The sequence below is a fragment of the Diabrotica undecimpunctata genome, chromosome 6 (assembly GCF_040954645.1).
Source record: "Diabrotica undecimpunctata isolate CICGRU chromosome 6, icDiaUnde3, whole genome shotgun sequence".
In the NCBI taxonomy this organism is placed as follows: Eukaryota; Metazoa; Arthropoda; class Insecta; order Coleoptera; family Chrysomelidae; genus Diabrotica; species Diabrotica undecimpunctata.
This window is the reverse complement of record NC_092808.1, coordinates 91,262,583-91,285,872: the sequence shown is the minus strand read 5'-3', so window position 1 is coordinate 91,285,872 and position 23,290 is coordinate 91,262,583. Positions and strand designations below refer to the sequence as shown.

Sequence of the window (23,290 nt, the reverse complement as noted above, 5' to 3'; positions counted from 1 at the left end):
AATTACAAAATTACCTGGTCTGTTGTTGGTTGAATTACACGATTCATTATACAATAACTACTAAAATAAAATATTAATAGATAAAATAAATAAGTAAGTAAATAAAATAAATAAAAAACATAAAATAATACTTAAGTAATTATGTGTGCAGTAAAATACTAATTTATAAATAACTAATTATATTAATTTACCTTTCTAGCTCTCGTGGAACTCATCTGGTTAGCAGCATGTAACATAATTTTTAAATTAAGTGGCTGATTTTCCGTAAGCGGAAAAGTTGTTTCTGACAATTTTAACAAAGTACGCGACCCAAACAAAGAGGAAACCGTGCCCGAGGTATTCGTATCTGTCTGATGATGAATTGTATCAGAGCTTCCCCAATTTTCGGGGTTTTTCTTTTTTAGAAGCGGAATAGAACGTGAAATCAATTCCAATTGGGGTGGTAGGGAAATAATACTGTTCGTCGACATATTGCTAAATAAACAATGAAAATTATACAACAAGTAAAGTTTTATTTTATACCACAGCTATTTAGTCCAATTGGAGTCACTGTAAATAAAAGTCGTGTTTAGTGACTTCTTGATTTAGGTTTTCGGTAGAGAAAGAAGGTTTTTTTCGGTTTAGAAGCTAATTATTTCAAGAGCTATATAAAAGCTGTACCAAACAATACGTACCTAGTTACCACATGCTGTAATGATATTAAAGCAGTAGATACATATATTAAGTCAACGAAGTTATTTTAAATTTTATGTCCTCTAAGGACACACACTAAAAAAAATTAATTAGAGAAAACCACTGGTTCGATGACGAATGTAAAACAGAGTTAAAAAAAGATCAGATTTGAGATTAAAAAGTTTACGATAAAAAGGTGGAAAGAATATTTCAAAGAGATGTTTAATAAAGAAGTGACTACTGAAGGAAATTAGAATATTTCTAAACCTCAAATAGTAATAGAAGAAATATCAAAGACCACAAGATAAGAAATTAAAGACATAATAAACGATATGAAAATTAAAAAAGCCCCGGAGAGTGACATTGTGGCAGAGAACTTAAAATATGGAGGAGATACACCAACTTTAATAAACCAACTAATTAAGCTAATAGTAGATGTATGGGATGCCAAAGAAATGCTTCAAGAATGGAACAAGTCCATTATAATTCCTATACACAAAAAGGGAGATAGACCTAAATGCGCAAAGTATAGAGGAATATCCTTGTTAGAGGTAATATACAAAGTGCTCGCCATACTAATTAAAAAACGATTAGCAATATATGTAGAGAAGAATCTAGGAGAATACCAGGGAGGATTTCGCAAGAGAAGATCAATAACCGATCAAATTTTTATGCTAAAATAAATCCTGATCAATTTCAGCACAAGGACTTTTTATTGATTACAAAGCCGCCTACGATATAATAGACAGAAACAAATTAATAGAAACGCTAAAATAATTTCAAGTGCTAGAAAAAATAGTAAGCTTGGTAAAAATGACAATAAGATAAACCATTTGTGTTGTGAAATGCAACGGTACAGTCTCAGAAGAATTCGAAATAAAAAAAGATGTTTATCAGGGAGACCCGTTGTCTGCCTTGCTATTCAATATAGTTCTAGAAAAAATTGTGAGGGTTAGTGGGATAAATAGGCACTCTTTTCTACAAAGAAAACAGAAAAGCAACATGGAAATCTCTAGCAAAAAAGGAATAAACACCAGGGACTCCTTTAAATTGGAGGTGGAAGATAGATCAGTTGTAGAATTTGAGAAGGTGGATGAATATTATATCTACTTACACTCTTATTGGATACCCTTACATGTCATATCTGACATGTAAGGAAGAAACTGAAATCAACCTGAGACTGGCCAAGAGCAACAGATGTGCCGGAGCCATGAGCAAAATAATAAAGGCCAAAGATATATCTCGTAATATAAAAATAAGAGTATACAAAACTATAATTACACTCACAACGCTATACGCTGACGAGACATGGACTATGAACAAAACCATACAGAACAGATTGGAAGCATGGGAAAGAAAGATACTTCAGAGAATGTTTGGTGGAAAAATAGTTGACGAAGAATGAAGTAGACGAATTAATGCAGAAGTGTATTAATTGTATGCTAACTCTACAATAACAAAAGTGGAGAAAAACGTAGACTAGAATGGCTCGGATATTTATAAAGATTGCAAGGTACTAGACTAGTCAAGAAAATTGCTTAGAGAGTAGCTGAGGGTAAAAAAAGAAAGGAATGCCAAGAAAGAAATGAAAAGATGTAGTGATGGAAGATGTCAGAGAGATGGGAATCAGAGATTGGAAGCTGATAGCTAAGAACAGAAAACGATCCATCCAGCAACGAGCCTAAAAGGCAAAATAGGCCGAATTACAATACTTTTATACAAAAATTGCACCATGGCTCTTAGTTTTTTTTTGCATTTGTGACAATATTTCTTGACAAGAGTTAACTTAATCATTTTATGGTTTTTAAGCCATCTTTTAATAGAGTACCAATTGCAACACTGTACGTACTTAAAGTTTGAAAAATCTTCATAATAATATGATAAACTATTGCTAAATTAAGCTAAAATTGCATAAGGTGCGATTTACGTAAATAGTACAGTTATATAGGGGATACAATACAGGATGTTCCTTATCGTTAATTTAGCACTGTACTTCCAAGACGTATGGTTCTGCAGAGTGCCCTCTTTCGAAATCAATGTCGGTTTTCACATAACTTTTAACTTCATTACAGAAATCATACATGAAATAAATATCTACATTCTTTTTCGTTAGTAACTCGGAATATTCTTTATCACAATTATCTTTAAGTCACAATTATCGAGGTATGAAATCATGCTCAAAAGTGTTCCAATTAATTTCGCGTATAACTTGGAACTAAATAAACCTAAAAATTTGATGTTTTTCGTCCCATAAATATTTAAATCCATACTACATTCTTAAAACTTAAACATAACAATACAGAAAACTTTGTATAATATCCATGAGTTGGTCACTCGTAGATATCTACGCTAATATTTGAGAATATTCATTGAAAGTTGTAAAAATACTAAAAGAGGTCTATTTTTATTTCAATAGAAGAGATACATTTTTAAACGATACAGATAACTATCGTTTGTCAACGCCCTCCCCTACAGTACCACACAACTTCAATTCTAAATGGGAAGTCAGAGAAATGGGAAATGTTGGTACATCATTAGACAGGTATTTCGCTGGAGAACTTATGCTGGAGAACTTATGATTTTTTTCTCATATTAACTGTATTCTTGTTAAAAAGTATCAGTTTATTGAAAGTGTTAAACTTTTTCAAAACTAAACCTATGTAATTAAGTTTTGCTGGTGTCAATTTCAAATTTTTCGGTCACCTTAAAAACTACACTATAACAAAATCGGCAACATTAATAGGAAATTTTATTAAATGTAACGCAAATAAAATGAACTAGAAGCATTCTGACATTTCCATCTTAATTTACCTGTACAATCAGAGTTTTTGCACCTTAAGGATAAAGGTAGCTGTGACTGCTCTGGAAAATATAAAAAGTATGAAATTGCACTTCAGTAAAAAGTCTAATTACAATTTTTTGGCGTTTTGCAGCTACTATTTGACTAGATGTACCTATCTTTTTATGGAATTAGGGCTAACGTGAATGAAACATTTCGTTTTTTATTCCAAAGGTTTTACAACATCTTCTGTATCAACCCCAACGAAGTTGGATATCGTTATTACTGACTTGTTATCTAACTATCTGGTCACTACAATTCTATCTGAAGAAATACACTTGCGTGCATAGAAATCGGCCCACTGTAAACTTTTGACTTTAACTATATTTTTTTCAAGAAATATTCATCAGATCACAAAAACAAATATACTGTTTGAAAGACAATTTAATATGCTTTAATATGAGTATAAATTTATTAAGAAGGCTTATCGTTTACATGCGTAGTAACCGGTAAACAAATGAAACGTGTTTATGTGGTGATTCTCACGAAAATAACAAATTTGTCTAATTGTAAAAGTATTGCCTTTGCAAGTAAAATTTGCATATAATTCGTTTTTCATAATCTCAGCAGTGTTCAAGTGTGTTAGTTTAATGCATACTACACCACAAAAAGCCGCCCAAGTTATTGCTCTAATCGAAAATGGACTTAGTCAGCGAGCTGTTGCTAGACGATTGGATATGACACGCACAGCGGTTCGAAGAGTGTGCCAACGTTATGAGGAGACTGGATCCTTTCAGAGGCGACCTTGAATAGGCAGACGGCGATTTACAACCACTCGTGATGACCGCTTTATTGTGTTAACAACATTAATAAATCGTCACCTTAATGCCGTTCAGGTGCAACGACAGCTCCGTGAGGTGCGAAGAGTGGCTGTTAGTCAGTGGACAGTGAGACGAAGACTGCGGGAAAATAACCTGACCCCTAAAACACCTGCGATTGGTCCAAAACTTACTCCAGCTCATCGGCAAGCACGCCTGCGTTTTGCACAGGATCATCGGAATTGGACGTTGGAACAATGGGGATCTGTTCTGTTCTCAGATGAGACCAAAATATGCCTCTATGGTAGCGACCGAAGAAGGAATGTGTACCGAAGACCAGGAGAGAGATTTGCAGAATGCTGCTTTGAAGAACGGAGTGCTTATGGGGGTGGTTCCTGCATGATCTGGGGTGCAATTTCTATAGGAGCACGAACCGATCTTGAGTATATTCGTAGGGACGACCGTGTTCACGGAAGAAGAGGTTTAACGGCTGCCAGATATATCGAGGAGATTTTAGCAATTCATATGGTACCTTACGTCGACTACATTGGAGACGAATTTATCTTTATGCATGACAATGCAAGAGCACACACCGCAAGAATCGTGCAAGATTACATTGCAGAAGTCGGTTTTCAGGTTATAGACTGGCCAGCAAACAGTCCTGATCTAAATCCGATCGAACATTTATGGGATGAGCCAAAACGAAGAATTCGAGCTAGACTTCATACTCCAGACTCGATCCCAGAGCTTATTCTTGCAGCAGAAGAAGAGTGGCTTAACATCCCACAAGCAACAATAGCAAACTTGATTAGATCTATGCCTAATCGTATGAGAGATGTTATTAGGGCAAGAGGAGGTCATACCCATTATTAAAAAATTAAGTGTTAAGTTTTAAATTGTCAATAACCCTATTTATGTTAATAATAAAAAAGCTTAATTTGCTTAATGAATTCATTTCACTATGTTAAACATAGGAAGCCGAAATAAGTTTTCATAAATTTATACTCACATTAAAGCATATTAAATTGTCTTTCAAACAGTATATTTGTTTTTGTGATCTGATGAATATTTCTTGAAAAAATATAGTTAAAGTCAAAAGTTTACAGTGGGCCGATTTCTATGCACGCAAGTTTAATTTGTTCTGTTGACCCTCTCTTGTTTTTTAAAAAATCTTTTACGTTTTTCATGTGGTTTAAAAAATGTATTGATCCTAGCAGTGTACCAGCAACAAGTATTCATTTTGGTTGAGAATTTGTAAAACATAATAGCTCGTAAATAACTGTCACAGTACAATGCATGCCTATTAGGTTCAATTCTTATTGATAATTGCAATACGATAGCTGTACCCTGTCTATACTTTAAATTAGGTTTTATTTCTAAGTAAAAAGTAAAAATGAGATGTGGGATCGAAGATGTGCAGAGGTAGATAGGTATATAGGAGGAAAAAAAATATGGGTTGGGCAAGTGTGGAAGGTGATAAAGTCTCTCAGGAGGGAAGGAAAGAAAAAATCTAACTTACAGATAATAGATTTAAAACAGTGGAAACACCATTATGAGGTCTTACTGACAGAGGACAGATGTAAATTCCAAGAGATTGAAATAGAAGAAATATCCGAACATACACAAATAATTAAGATAGCAACCGGAAGGTTAAGCGATGCCCTCAAAAGATCGAAAAACGGTAAAGCAACAGGACCTAGAGACATCCCAATTGAGTTGGTAAAGTATGGACCAAAAATATTACATGAGATGTTGGTTCAACTATTTAACAAATGCTTAAAAGGACAAAATATCCCTGATGATTGGAATGTTGGATACATCAACTCAATATTCAAAAAAAGGGGATAAACGCAAATGTTCTAATTATAGGGGAATAACTGTTATCAGGTCAATGTAAAGGTTGTACGGTCGAATAATAAAAAAAAAGAATAGAATCAGAATACGAAGACATAGAAAAACAAAATGGATTTCGTGAAGGAATATCGTGCACTAATGGTACATTCATTGTGCAGCAGGTAATGGAAAAAAGGCAAGGAATCTATCTACCCTATTTTTTGTAGATTTAGAGCAGGCATACGATACGGTACCTTTGAAAAACGTGTTTCAAACATTGAGGAAAGTAGGTCTCAGTAGAGACTATGTGGATGCTATCGCAAATATATACAAAAATTCAAGAAGTGTCGTTAAATAAGGAAACTTTACATCTGAATCATTTCCAATAATAAAGGGGCTTAAACAAAGATGTTGTCTATCTCCGACCTTATTTAAAATATATATTCAATCATCGCTAGAGCAGTGGAGAAAGCAAGTATCCGAAATGTAAATAGACATAGGCGGTGGTAAATGTCTAACAACTCTATTTTTCACTAAAGATCCATCCATGTTTTATACTAATGGGTCAAAAACACACTATAGAGTAATAATAGGGGTTATTGGTTTTAATTTCAGACGTCTACAATAAATTTAACAGAACACAGTTTGCAATTAATTTAAATGCACAAAAATTACTGAAATCTCCTCAATTCAGCCAAAATATTTATTGCCCTTGTCAAGCTGTACTGAAGGTAATTGCAGTCTACAACCTATAAATTATTAATTGCATGGAAGTTCAAACAATTACCTAAGCAACTGGTAGGGCACTACAAAGTAACTATTCTGTAAATACCAAGAGAGAAATAAATTTTTATTAATAAGATTGTTGGTAATATTGCTAAAAAAGGAGCACGTACTGCTGAAAATTGCTCACTTAAATTCCACCTCAGTGGTATTGGACAAACTAGACAAAGCAAAATGTAGATTCTGCGAAAATGCAGGGAAAACAGCGAAATATTATATAATCTGCAACTGCAGAGCAATTACACGTCAACACCATAAGTATTTGAAACAGGTTTTTTCGAGACCATCCAGTAACAAGTACCTCTCCTAAACGTATAGTAGGATTACTTAGAAGTCTAGATCTGTTGTACTAAATATATATACAGGTTATACATAAAAGATCTTACGGATCGCAGTGTTACAAGGTCTACGAGGCCAATCGACTCCTTTAAAATTTACAAGCGAAACGGAATATTCAATATTATGGTGGAGTTTTTGAGGAGTTTTTTCATCCGTTAATAGGCCAATTAGTACATTTTTGTCAGTCTCATATTTTTGAGGTGAGTTATTATTAAAAAGTCAAGATTTGTGTCGTTCAAAAAAATTGTTAGTAATAAATGGGACAAAAAAGTAATTAAATTGAGATAAACAAATACTCAAAAAACACTTGGGATAATTGTAGAAGTATAGTGAAAGCAATGAAGTTTTAAAAACCTCCTTATAAGTATATGTTTAAATTTCAAATTATTGATTTGTACTTTTATCTTTTCAAAAAAAAATACAAAAAATTTTGGTTTCATTCAACAATGACAATCATTACTATGACCCAGTATACAAGAAAGACGTGCCTGAAGTATTCGTATCTTTCTGATGATAAACTATGTTAGAGAACTTCCTGAATTTGTCAGAAAGTAAGATGGAACGTGAGATTCCTTCCTGTTGGGGTGGTGGGTGAATTATCGAATTCGAAATGTATTACTTAATAAGTACTATATTATGCGAGGCCTATATAAATTCTCTATTACTTCTGACAAAGTATATTCTTTTAAATTTTTGTAGTAAGTGATTATTATTTAATAAGCATGGAACTCAAAATTGTTATACTATAAATATCATTTTGGAATAAGAGACTGCCAGACATGTCCTTTGTAAATGTGCAAAATCTAATTACATTAGAAAGACATACACTAATAAAACAACAATTGAGCCACAAAAAAATCCTTCAACTCCATATAAAAAAATGTCCGATTGTTACCAAGAGTACAAGCACCGTTTACGACCAAAAAAGCCTGGATCCAAACACAACATAACTCTTACTAGGAACGTCTATCCGGTCAAGTACATGACCCTACCTTACATATGCCAGTTGAGAGACACCTGCATCTAATGGATATATTTCATGGAAACTTAAACTGCATACTCTGTAGCAGAAAATCTTAAATTGGTAACCATATATTGCCTGACTGCGAGGCATTAGATCGCAGAAATAAAATACTTTTTATGTTTTTCACCATTACTACCATTTATAACGGTATATAATAGACTGATTCCGAAAAAAAAATTAGAAACAGATACTATTGGTTAACTTTACTATAAGTTGGACAACATTTTCACCTTTTCTACCTAAAAATAACACATAACTTTTTCTTACCAAAAGAATACCAAATATCTCTAAATGGCCTTAGATGCGATTTGATGAAAAGAAGCTAACGTTTAGCTTCTTTTCGCTCGCTTCTTCTTTATAAAGCTTGGCATAGGAAAAGAAGGTCTTTGAATCGTGTTTAGTTTGTGGATGGCACTTTTTTACTGCACCGTTGGCCACCACAATACTAATGCATATGTAATTCTTGGTTTATTCACTGTACTTTTAATCCAATATTACATGTTTGATTTTAAAATTCACATTTTTCAATTAGCATAAAAAAAGCACTAGGTAAAGATGCGATACCAAACGAATTACTGAAATATTGTGGAGCAGAAATAACGGAACAATTAACAAAATTAATTAATAAAATTATTAAACACAATTTAATCCCAGAAGAATGGAGAACTTCTTCTTCTTCTTTTTTTATAGAGACATGACTCTATAAAAGTCTATTTTTCAATGTGCCTTAAGTAAGTTGTCGTTCCATCGTTTTCGTGGTCTTTCTACTGATCGTCTTCCTATTAAGGAACCGTCTCTTGTCGTCTTTAATACCCTATTTGTTGTCATTCGGCTTATATGATCGTTTCACTCTACTCTTCTATTTCTTACTTAGTTCTTGATGTTCTCCACCTTGCACCTACGTCGTATATCTGCACTTCTAGCTCTGTCCCATAGTGTCTTACCATAAATTTTTCAAGTCTTTGCTTCTCTGCTATTTCTAAAATCTTTTTTGTCCTCTCTGTTTCAGGTCTTGTTTCTGCAGCGTATGTCATTATTGGTCTGATGACTGTTTTGTAAATTCTGCCTTTCATTTCTTTCCCGATATTTTTATTTCTCCATAATATTTCATTTAGGCAGCCTGCTGCTCTTTCTCTTCAGTTTAGAGCTTTCCGTAGCTAGATAATGTGATGCCTAGATATTTAAACTCTATTACTTGTCTTATTAGCGTAGGGAGGCGTAGAATGTCATGACTGCGCAACCTGAGAGAGTGGTACGGATGTACATCAAATGAACTTTCCAGAGCAGCCGTCTCAAAAGTCCGAATAGCCATGCTGATTGCCGACCTCCGCCGCGGAGATGGCACTTGAAGAAGAAGAAGAAGAAGACTTGTTCTATTATCTAACCTACCAGCTCCAATTTACATCTTAGTAAATTTGCTGTTGTAACCATGCATTTTGTCGTTTTTGGGGAAATTAACATGTTAAATTATCTGGCAGTTATATTAAATTGGTGCAGCATACGTTGTAAATCATCTTGCGTAGTATTGCGTCATCTGCATAGCTGATTAAGTTGTTTTCCTCCCATTTGGTGTCATTTTTTAGTTCTTTTTTTGGGGTTTTTTACGGTTTTTGTAGTGGACGATCGTGTACAGCTGCAATATTCGTTATGAAGCAAATTACTAAGAAAACACTAGTGTATAATAGACCAGCATTTCTGAGTCTGATTGACCTAAAGAAAATATTTGATAGAGTAAGGCTCAGAGATGTAATCCATCTTCTGTTTAATAGAGAAGATCCCTAAATATTACAAAAACTATCGAAAACATTAACCAAAACAACAAAATGTAAGTCAGACAGATAAGATTGTCATAATAGATGGACAACTTACAAAATCTATAGAAATAAGCAGCAGAATAAGACAAGGAGATTCATTGAGCGCATGCATGCTTTTCAATTTGATCATGGATGAAATCATCAAAAGCGTTAACAAAGAAAGAGGATACAGAATGGAAAACAAAGAAATAAAAATACTCTGTTAGCTATGACGTACTACTGATAGCCCAAGATGAAGATAGTCTACAAAGACTGGTCCACAGATTTACCATAAGAGCAAAAGAATTTAATATAATATTCTCATCTCCAAAAACTAAAAAAAATAATAGTCAGCGAAGAACCAACCAGATGTAAAATAGAAATTGATGGCATCAGTATTGAACAAGTAATGGAAATAAAATACCTGGGAATTTCATGTCTAGGTATGGAGACTTGGACAAAGAAGTGAGAGATCAAGTACAAAAAGCAAACAGACTGACAGGATGAAAATGAAAATGAAAGGATACAAATAACAAAAAAAGAATGATATAATTACATAAGCAGAATGGAGGAGACCCGTGTCGTTAAAATAACAAGATATAAGTCACCAATCGGCAGAAGAAATATCGAAACAACCGCGCAACAAACAAATCACAAAAGTTACAACCTTCCATAGAGGTATTAATCCGCCAATGAACAGGCAGAATTTCTTATTAAGAATAAGAAGAAGACATTTTTCCATGAGTACATCTGACTACTATTATGTTCGTACCCGTGTTCGTCCCAGCTTGCGTGAAGTAGTAGTTCTGAATTAAGTAGGGGTTTTCTATACTTCGCGGAAGTACAGATACAGTTATGAAGTATACGTATGAATAAGGTCTTACCACATAAGCACCCGTAAATCACCTGAGAGCTTGGTATAGGGCAGCAGCTTTGTCATAACTAAATCAAAGTTACAGTGGAATAATTTCTACTTTTGGTTTGATAATAGACCCTCACAGGCGGATGTCATATAATGATTCAATCGGCCATAGCACTGCGATCAGGCAGGCAAGAAAAACCACCTGATTATCTTTTTGAGGGTACACTCCAAATTAATGACTAGCCTAACACAAAAAATAGAGATGCCATGCGATCCGGGTAGCGATCGACGCTGTCCTGATTCCGGGTTAAACAATGTGAAATAAATTACTGGGCACAAGCGCGCGAGAAATCACTCTAGGTAAATGAACAACTGCAAGAAAAACCAAACAGAGAAGCTTCACAATATAAAATTAATTAACATAAGGACATAGAACGTCAGAGGTCATCTCCAAACTGGAAAACTTTACATAGTAGAGAGAGGGCTAATAAGCCAAAATATGTGGTCTAACAAAAATATACAAGAGAGATCAAGGACATTTTAAAACAAAAAACCACACTATCTATATAAGAATCAATAAATAATACTCATAAAAATAACATTAGAAGCAAAACCAGAAAATTTTTATGTCATTCACGTATATATACTCACCATAGATGCCCTAGATGAAGACATTGACGATATTTACAACAAAATAGAAAAAATCCTAAAAAGAAATTTACAAAAAGAGCCAGTATATATTATTTAAAGATATTGTCGGATGATTTGGCTTGGGACTAAGAAACAACAGACGAAAACGTATTCTACTGTTTGCAAGTAAATATCAATCTAATGATAACAAATACACTTTATAAACACCACCTAAATAGGCTCTCAACATGGACCAGTCCCAATAAAGAACAGAAAAATCAAATAGACTACATGCACGTGCGGAAAAGATAGAAAATCTCAGTATTTAGATGTGCTATAGATCACAAACTACACAAATCTACAAAAATACATCATATAAAACAGCTGTGTAAATAATACAGAATAATTCTGATGAAACTGATAAACAAAGAAAATCCACAAATATTAGAAGACATAAATAAAACGTGAAATGGAATAAAAAGCGTAAAGATTTGGCGGAAAAATAGTACACACCGCGTAAAACCCAAAAGAACAAACATTGAATATCAGGGAAAACCTCAGAATTAGTGAAAAAACAGGAGATGCTACATCATACCACAAAAATAGAAAGAAACGCTCAAAAAATAGCAAAACTAAGAAGAAAAAACATATGTGAACCATATAAATAACGTGTGCCAAAAACTGGAGTAACATGCAAATCGCCATGAAAGTCGTTGAACTCTTTAAAAATAGAAAATATCTGATCCGAGAGTTTAAGTTACACGGAACATGAGATGGAAAAATTACTGTTCAAAAATACTTAATTACTGTATACAAAACCAATTCAAAAGATAGTAGAAGTAGAGAAGGCTCACAAACAACTAAGAAACAAAAAATCACCAGAGAACGATGGCATACCAACGAAGACTCTAAAAGCAATTGGCAAGATTGGCGTAGATGTAATACTGGATATGTGGAACATAATATGGATTATAGGTAAATGGCCTGATGAGTGGTGCAAATCAAGCTTTATCCCTATCCATAAAAAAGGGTCATTAACCGTATGCAGAAATTAAAGAACTATTACACTAATTCTTAATGCAAGGAAAATACTGCTACATATAATCAACGAATGGCTAAAGAACTTTCTACTTCTAAAGATAGTCAAAGAACAATGCGGATTCGTACCAGGAAAAGTAACGAGGGAGCAGATACACCAGACAGATAATAAAAAAAGCGAGGAAGCAAAACATACCAATGCTGCTATGTTTCGTAGATTACACAAGGGCTTTTGATTCAGTAAAATGGGATCCACTATGGAGTATAATAGAAAATATGGAAGTAATTTACCGCCTAATTAACCTAGAAAAAATCTGTATAACAAAAGTTTAGCCAAAGTTAGAATACACACAATATATTCATATGCGTTCAAAACAAGGAAAGGATCTAGACAGGGCTGCCTACTATCATCATTACCGTACAACATATTATATTCTAAATATATAATAAAAAAAGTACTAGACGAATGGAATAAGGAAATCACTATAGAAGGCAAAAAAATCAGTAAACTGCTATACGCAGATGACTTACTCGTAGTGAATGAAGTCGAAATTATTTCCATCACCGAACGGCTAAGCCAAATTATTCTGATCTGAGGGTCCTTGGAAAGAGCTTTGTGGATCCTTGACATTTAGTCAGTCATACCTCTTTACAATTCCTTTTGCGTGATTCGCTTTTTGCTCTGTTCAGGTCCTATACGTTCATAGCTGTTCTAATGTGACGTAATTTATATATAGTGGAATTATGATTCTATTATTATTATAACTTATTCAAAAAATCGTGTTAATACTGCATAAGGATGTGTCAAAAAGTAAACAAAATAAAAAAGAGGTTAATCTTTGTATATGGGCATATTTTATAAAAACCCTTAAAAGGGCTACATTAAAAACACGAACGTTTTCGGAACAACAGTTCCATCATCAGGTTAAAATACAGGTTACCATGCCTGAGCCACCAAAATATTTGGGTAAAAACCCTTTAAAATTTATTATGTTACCAAAGATTGTACATGATGTTGATAATATTATTTGATGTTTAATACATTAAAATGTTAAATTACATTAAAAACACGAACGTTTTCGGAACAACAGTTCCATCATCAGGTTAAAATACAGGTTACCATGCCTGAGCCACCAAAATATTTGGGTAAAAACCCTTTAAAATTTATTATGTTACCAAAGATTGTACATGATGTTGATAATATTATTTGATGTTTAATACATTAAAATGTTAAACATCAAATAATATTATCAACATCATGTACAATCTTTGGTAACATAATAAATTTTAAAGGGTTTTTACCCAAATATTTGGTGGCTCAGGCATGGTAACTAATAATTATAATGATGTCATGCTTGCCGAAAACCAATTACATTTATTCTATAAATATGTATACATTTTTTGTACGTGTACGTTATAGAACTTGTTCATTAAATTAGAGTATCTAAATGGAATGGTTATTTTATCCAAGTAACATGAAATATATTGTTTATTTTTTGTACCGTACTTTAGCGAATTACGAATTTAATTACGTAAGCTTAAAATGTTTGATTATATTTACATTGTGTTAACGAGGAAGGGGTCGTAAACTCAAGTATTTTGTCTTTCAATTTTCAAACAACAAACAAGATATTTATCTTAGAGATAAAATGGTCGTATTACGTTATGAGCAAGTTAAAGTTTGTTCTTAGTTTAAAATATTCTTCGTTCATAAGTATACATTAAAATTTATAATACCTCAATAAGAAATTTAACAATTATAAAACCAATAACACCTACCAGTCCAGTGCCAACAATTATTACGAAAGAAATAACCAAGAAAGAGTGAACGGTTAGTAATAATGATGATGAGGAGTATAAAAACGTATATCGGAGAATGGTTTTGGAAAAAGTATGTAAATAGTGAGTATTTATGGGTAAGGAAAAAACACAAAATTGTAGCTTTAAAAAATTTCTAGAAAATATGATTTAAAATTTTCACAATTACTGAGATGTCTTCTACAAACAAAAATTACAAAAATCTTTAATAAAATTTTGACAAAAAATATTCTAGTCTAAAATATACTCCACGTATTATATTCTGCATAAACCTCTACAACCCTACAAAATTATTTACAGTATCCAGCAAGTAACTCACTGAAAACCTTAATAATATACTTCTTTCTTCTTCTTCTTTTATGACTGTCTGTTTTTCAATGTGCCTCCAATAAGTTGTCGTTTCATCGTTTGTGTGGTCTTCCTACTAATCGTCTTCCTATTTGGGAACCGTCTCTTGCCGTCTTTACAAATCTATTTTATGTCATTCGACTTACATGATCGTTCCATTCTACTCTTCTATTTCTTACCCAGGCCTTAATGTTCTCCACCTTCCATCTACGTCGTATATCTGTACTTCTAGCTCTATCTTATAGTGTTTTACTATCAATTTTTTCATTTCTGCTGTTTCTAACATTTTTTTTTGTCATCTCTGTGTCAAGTCGTCTTTCTGCCGCTTATGTCATTATTGGTCTAATGACTGTTTTGTAAATTCTGTCTTTTCTTTCTTTTTCGATATTTTTATTTTTCCATTTTGTTTTATTCAGGCAACCTGTGGCTCTGTTTGCTCTATTCACTTCTCTTCCACTTCGGCGTAGAGCTTTCCGTAGCTAAATATTGTGATGCCTAAATATTTAATCTATATCACTAATTTATATCTTAGTAAATTTGCTGTTGTAACCATGCATTTTGTCTTTTTGGGGAAATTAACATGTTAAATTTTCTGGCGGTTATATTAAATTGGTGCAGCATACGTTGTAAATCATCTTCACCCTGATAGAATTACATCGTCTGCATAGCAGATTAAATGTTATGTGTACTCAGAGCTTCTGTATCGGATGACCAATCCAACCAACCGGATGCTTCTGACCAATCGCGGATTTGGTCAACATCGTGAAGGGCCGTAAACTAAAGTACTTGGGACTTATAATGAGAAATCAAGGCATATACGAGCTATTCCAATGCATTTTGCAACATAAAATTGAAGGAAAAAGTGCTCCAGGACGAAGAATAATATCCTGGCTTGCTAATCTAAGAGCATGGTATATAAAGACCTCAACACAGCTATGCCATATAGCAACCAACAAAGTCGTCATAGCCAGAATGATTGCGAACGTTCGGAGCAGACAGGCATCCTAGGAAGAAGAAGCATAACAGATTATTTTAAATTGTTTTTCTCCCACTTGGCATCCTTTTTTAGTTCCTACTTTTATATTATTTCATCAATAATCAGGTTAAACACTAGAGGACTCAGGGAATCTTCCTGTCTTATCCCATTGTCAGCTTCAATAGGGTCAGTTAGTTCTTCTTCTACTTTTACTTTTATTTTGTTGTTTTGGTAGATATTTTCAATCATTTTGATTATTCCTAGAGGTATCTCCCTTGCGTACAATAAGTGGATAACGTCGCGTCGTTTAATTTGACCTGATCAAATGCCTTCTTAAGTTCCACAAAACATAGACATGCCGGATTTTTGTATTCTAATGATTTCTCTTGCATTTGCCTCTTTATAAATATAGCGTCGGTACATGATATTCCCGACCTAAAACCTTGTTGTTCTTCTGCTAGCGTTATAATTTCCATTAATTTTTTTTGTTATTACTTCGGGTCCGATTTGTCTCCTTTTTGAAGAGAAGTGTTAGAAAGCTTGATCTCCATTCTTGGGGAATTCTGTTGAATTATGTCTGTGACAATAATCAGTAAGGAATCAAATTTATTTTGCTTTAATAAGTCATAGATTTAAATCAAGTATCCAAAGTGCAAACAATCTACCCAAGTATGGATGTTTGATCAGACTACACTCCAGTCGTTATCAATCTTGGACAAAAACGAAAAATAATACTCCGAAACTAACCAACGAAGTGCAAGATACATGGCCAGAAAGGCCATGTCATGGCTTTGAAATATCAGGACTTATGTGGGTATGAACGTTCAACAATTACTAAGAGTGGAATTACTAACAAGGGACTACTAGCTAGAAATATCACACAAAAACTGTTGGTTTACGGAAGTTTTCGCTAAGTATTACGATTTTCTTTAGGTTAAATATCAATAACAATATAAGCTTCTTATAAGTTAGGGTAGGTAGGGTATAACAACCCCCCGTTCAGTTCTATGAAAAAGTTGGATGGATAAATTGTTGGCCAGAATATGGTATCCATCCGATCGGTAGTCAAAATATTATTTCTTTGTTAATTGCGTTATAATATAACTAGATAAAAGACCTTTTTATATTAAGTGCATGTTACATTCCCTTTCAATGACATGTAATTATTAAACGACATTAAAAGTAAACCGTATGGTCTGGTTTTTATGTCGACCCGTGTTTTCAGTAAAAAAGAGGGCTTTGTACCCCAAAATGCTTCGCTTTCCCCAGTAAACTTTCCCAAAATGTTCCCACTATCATTGTAAATTTATGGTATACTGGCCACGCAGCGCAATTTACTCTTTCAGTGATTCATCCAGTTTTACTTGAATAAAAATATTAAGAGTATCCGGTTGCAGTTAAATTTTAAAAATTTTTATAGTGAAAACGTTGGCTCTTTATTAAAATAGAATTCTCTGAACGTGTCAGAAAGTCCAAAAACTATGATTTTAGCTTCTAAAGCTTACTCCAATGCTGATAACGTTCTTTTAAAATTATAAGAGCACTGAATTAAAGTTTATTTACACGGAAAATAAACAGTAAAATGCTTCAACCACGTATTATGAAAGCTAGGTGTGCCCTGTAATTTTATTCAGTTGGCAATCTTTGAATATAATTGTAAAATACGTCAATATTTTCTTTATTGGAAATAAAATCTGGAGATTTCAAGTACATAATTGTCTTATATCCTATCATTTGAGCTATCATAAACGACAATAGCTTATTTGTCAAAAACATAACATTTGCAAAAAATTAAATTATTTAGGTAGTTAAATCTTATCTCTCATTGAATCATCATTTTATTTATATACATTGCTTCGACGGTCCCGTGATACTTATTTCATATAGAAAAAGTCCATAAACGAAAAAGAAGAAGTAGTTCTAGACCATTCAAGATGACATCGAAAATTCCTGACACTTCTAGTGATGTTTGGAACATCAGAAAATATATATAAACATATGGTATTGACAGTTGGAAAACAGTTGTATTTTGAGTTTAGAAGTTTATAGTTGTCATTTAAAGCGTTACATTGGTGAGAGCGGTGGAATTGAAGAGATATTTAAACAATTGTTAATGGCTAATACAATATCCTCCGAATTTAAGAAAGAAATGTAATGTCCAGATCTCCCTAATTATTTTTAAAAATAGAAGAAAAAGCCTAGACAAGAAGAGGGAGAATTGAAGGAAAAGCGTAGACAAGAAGAGGAAGAATTGAGGGAGACGCGTAGACAAAAAGGGGAAGAGAGACGTAGATAAGAGGATGCAGAGAGACTTAAAAACTAATGTTTTAATTGTGGAAGAATGGGACATTTTAAAAACAATTGCAGAAGCCAATCCCAAACCAGAATGAGGTCATAAGGTCACTTAGATCGACATCCAGATGCCCGTCACATAGTCCTACTAGAAACACTAGTAGATATATATATATATATATATATATATATATATATATATATATATATATATATATATATATATCCAAGTAATCGATTTTCTAAAAGTAACCACAGAAGCGGAACTTTGGACTCTGAAGTTGCACAAATAAAGAAGCAACTTCTTCTTCTTTGAGTGCCTCTCCTATCGGAAATTGGATATCATTAGAGCGATTCTAATTTTATTTACTGCTGTTTTGAATAATTCGTTAGTGGTACAGCCAAACTACTCTCTTAAATTTCTCATCCAGGACTTTCTTCTACGGCCTGGATTTTTGCGTCCTTAGATTTTTCCTTGCATTATATTTTGTAGGAATGTGTACTTTTGTCCTTTCGTCAGGTGGCCTAAGTATTCAAGTTTTTTTTTTGTATTCAGTATAACTTCTCGATCGTTATTTATTCTGCGTATTACCTCTTCATTTGTAATTTTATCCACCCAACTTATTTTTATATGTGGTAGCACCACATCTCAAAGCTTTCAAGAAGCAACTAGCGATTAGTAAAAGTTAAATTAAAATGTTTAGAGAACAGGCATCAGTTTTGCATAATGAACGATTACAAGAATTTCAAGATGCTTTGAATTCAATACAGGTTTAAATTTAGTGTCAGCTTAAACAAAGAGAGAATGTAACCAAAGAAGTAAAAAAAGTAAGTCTTTGAAGGACTACAGTTAAATAGGAAGAAGATAACGATCAGACTTCCCTCTAAAATCTTAAAAAGAGTCGAAAGAAAGATAATGATTTAAGAGTCATATAAGAATGGCTAAAAAACGGAGTAAGACCTACTTGTCAGGAAATAACCTAATACAGTGGAACTATAAAGGCGTACTGGGCTCAATGGGAATCTCTATATCTTTTCAATGGTGTATTATATGGGAAGTGAGAAAGTCCTGATGGAGTACGTACAGTTCAACAAGTGGTACTGCCAAACTCACAGATTGTGTGTCTTGCAAAATTTTATATTAGCCTTTTGGGAGTATATTTCGGAGGTAAAAGAACACTTGCCAGTACCATAGTAGCAAAATCATTCATAATACACGTCGTATTAAGACATGGTATTCCTTTAGAGCTACATTCTGATCAAGTACGAAATTTTCAATCAGAATTATGGCAACCGTTTCCATCTCTCAAACTCGCTCAACCGTTTCCATCTCTCTCTGTTGTTCCATTCTCCATCGTTTAGTCCTCTCTTACTCATGGCGTCGTCTACTTCGTTCCTCCAGGATTTTCGGGGCCATCCTCTTTTCCTCCTTCCTATGGGGCTCCATTCGGTTATTCTTTTTATCCATCTGCTGTCGCTAGCTCTTCTTACATGTCCATACCACTTTAGTCTTTTTTGTTCTATATATGTTAGTATGTCTGTTTCTATTGATGTTCTTTGCTTTATTTCGTCATTACTTCTCCTATCCATTCTTGTAACTCTGCAGCATCTTCGCAGGCATTCCATCTCTGTTGCTATTATCTTACTGCTGTTTTTCTTGTTTATGATCCAATTTTCGGCCCCATATGTCATAATACTTCGCACTAATGTTTTATAAATCTGCGTTTTTGTCTTCATATTTAGGTGTCTATCCCACCATACTGAGTTAAGTTGTCGGATTGCTGTTCTTGTTTGTCCTAATCTTTGTGTAATTTCTTCCTCTGTTGTTGCCTTTTTCGTGATTATAAACCCCAGGTATTTGAATTTATCCTTTCCTTTGATTGTTACGTTGTCATCAATCTGTAGATCTTCTATGTCTTCTTCACTTGTAGATAGGTACTCTGTTTTCGCGAGGTTAATATCTAGGCCAGCCTTGGTATATTCTTCTTGTAGTTTCTTCATCATGTAGCTGAGGTCGTCTTGGTCTTGTGCAATCACTACTTGATCGTCTGCAAAACTTAACGTATATAGGTATTCGTTCCGTACCGGTACTCCCATGCCTTCGCATTTTCTTTTCCATGTAGTCAAGGCTTTCTCTAAGTATATTTTGAATAGGGTTGGAGATGTGGAACAACCCTGCAGGAGCCTTTTTGTTGTGGTGAAGTCTCCTATGATTCTTGTTCCCATTTTAATGGACACTTTATTTTCTTTATACAGAGCTTTTGTAGCTTCTATGAGTTCCGTCTGTATTTCTAATTTGTACATTGCCTCCCATAGTTCTGACCTTGGTACAGAGTCATAAGCCTTTCTCAGATCTACAAATGCCAAGTGTATATCTCTATTTTTTGCTTTTTTCTTTCCCAACAGTTGTTCCAGTGTGTATATGTGGTCTATGCATGATCTTCCTGCCGTGAAGCCTGCCTGATCCTCCCCGATTTTGCCTTTTATCGCTTGCTCTATCTTTTCTCGCAGTATCTTCCCATATAATCTTCCTATTGATGATATTACGCTTATTCCTCTGTAGTTTTCGCATCGTTTTCTATCTCCTTTCTTAAATATAGATGTCATATATGCCGCCGTCCATTCCTTTGGGAGCTGTTCTCCATTTATGGCTTTCTGAAATATCCATTGTATCATCCGGTGTAATTTTTTTGATCCGTATTTTATAAGCTCAGGTGAGATGCCTCCAGGTCCCGGTGCTTTCTTATTTTTGATTGCTTTTATGGCCGTTCTCATTTCCCTATCTGTTATTTCTATTTCTTGTTGTGAGAATCTGCTTCGTCTTCGCCTGTTTTCTTTTCCAATGAATTGTGGTCTTTGTTCTGTTAATAGTTCCTTGTAGTAGTCCTTCCATTCTTTGTCCTGTATATTTTCCAATTTAGTTTTTTCTTTTGAGTTTTGTTTCAATCCTCTCAGTACTTTCCATGACTCCGAAGTTCTTGTACCTCCTATATATGTTTCAATATTTAAGCAGATTCTTTCCCATTCTTCATTCTTTTGCTGTGTTATTCGTTTTTTCACTTCTCTATCTTTTTCTCTATATTCTTTATAAACTTCATCGTTGTTTATAGTCAGCCATTTTCTGTATAGTTGCTTTTTTTCTTCAATTATTCTTTTTGTTGGTTCATTTATTTCATTATAGTGCTGTTTATTTGGTCAAATAAACGTAATGGTCAAAAGACATAATAGAACTGTTTGTCAATACCTTTCAATGTTTATCGCTATGAATCAAGAAGATTTGGATACTTTAATTCCTCTATTTCTGTTAACCTATAGAAGTTCCAAACATAAAGCAACTTGTTATTCTTCATCGATAATGATCACCGGAAGAGAAATTATGCTTCCTCAAGATCTTGTTTTTTGAAGATTGCCTCCCTGCAAAGAAAAACGTTTATCCCTCATGTACATTAGAAATTTGGAAGAAAAATTCGAAAAAGTCTACGAATTTGCTTGTAAAAGTTTAAAACTTCAAAGTGATAAAGCCAAAGCCAGACTTGACATACATGCTATAGGTAAAAAACTCCAATGAAGTGACCCAGTATGGTTATACAATCCCACATGTAAGAAAGAACTTTGTCCGAAACTTTAACGCAACTGGAAAAGCCCGTACACAGTTCTGCAGAAAATAGACTATATAATATACCGCATCCAGTTTTTAGCTAGAAGTAAACCGAAGGTAATTCATATCGAGAGACTAGCTCCATATCATGGAACTGATCCACTCTGTTGAATTCATTCGATCCCTGATAGTCCAGTTATTCGCAGCGAATAACTATAAAGGAGGAAGCAGTATTATGGCAGTTCTGTGACATTTATTTCATATAGAAAAAGTCCCTAGACAAAATAGAAGAAGTAGTTCTAGATCATTCAAGATGATATCCGAAAGTCCATTATATGGTGGTAAATATTGTGATGTTAAAGTTATCAGTGGATTTGGTAACATGGCGACGTATGACTCCACGTGAAGTTGTTGGTCCTGAGACGATGTGTCTACGAGTACTGAGTTGCTTTCATCAAGTCCTTATAGACACATCGTCTTAGGACCAGCAACTTCACGTAGAGTTATACGTCGCCATGTTACCAAATCCACTGGTAACTTTAACATCACAATATTTACCACCATATAATGTAAACTTAATTTAAAAAACAACTTTTAACAGGTTTTTACCTACATATTTAGTGGCTCAATACATGTATACCCACCTAGTGCACTGATGATGAAATATGGATTCCGAAAACGTTTTGTGATATAGCCCGATTGGGTTTTTAAATTATATACCTTTTATAAAGGATTTTTTAATAATTTTTTTTTATTAATAGGTCACCTTAACGAAGTCCTATTTTTTGTCAAAATGTTTTGATTTGTGACCTTTTCAATCAACTTTATTAAGTGTTATCTTCGTAGATATTTTTATAAATTTTACAATTTAACTCCACAATCCGAATTTTTTAATACTTAATTTATGTTATATATTTACTCTATAGTGAGTCTATTCTGGTTCGCTTATTAATTAATTTCTCACGTGTTTTCCATTCATGAATTACGGCTCTTTTTCTTCCGTTATCTAATTTATTTTTATAGAATTTTTTTTATTTCTACATGTTCTTGTCACAATTTTTTTTTTAATTCTGTATTTTTGTCTGGCTTTTTTAGTATTTTTACTAGATTTATAATTCAATTTTTTTATGTTTTGCTACTTTTTGGTATTTCTTATTATACCAGTTCCTTGCATTTATTTTACTGTTTTATTTATTATAATACATGCTTTATTTATATACATTATATACATATAGATATATATATATATATATATATATATATATAAATATCTATATATATATATATATATATATATATATATAAATATCTATATATATATATATATATATATATATATATATATATATATATATATATATATATATATATATATATATACCGCGGGAGAGTTGATATAAATAATAATTAGGGCTGCCTTCGTCAATATTTCAAATAATCTTTTTAAATTTACTCTATCATAGGCCTTCTCTATGTCAACAAACACTAAATGAGTCAGTACATTGTTCACTGTTCTTATTTTCTTTAAAATTTGTTAAAATAAAAACATATTGTGTGCACAAGATCCGCCAGTACCAAATCCACTTTGATCTTCTATTTCTTCATAAATTGGTTTTCGATTCGTTCTGTTATCGATCGACCGTATAACCTCCCCAATGAGTTAATAACCTCTGTAATGTTTGCTTTT

The 23,290-nt window shown here is 33.3% G+C and overlaps 1 protein-coding gene across 1 annotated transcript in view; it reads right to left on the bottom strand.

Moving 5' to 3' along the window:
- The window catches only part of LOC140443550 (coiled-coil domain-containing protein AGAP005037), a 1,206,743-nt gene that overhangs the window by 684,710 nt on the left and 498,743 nt on the right, over positions 1 to 23,290 (bottom strand). Inside the window, exon 4 of the mRNA XM_072534868.1 lies at positions 192 to 215. Within this exon, the coding sequence (XP_072390969.1) occupies positions 192 to 215 (24 nt within the window). The remainder of the gene's footprint in view (positions 1 to 191; positions 216 to 23,290) is intronic.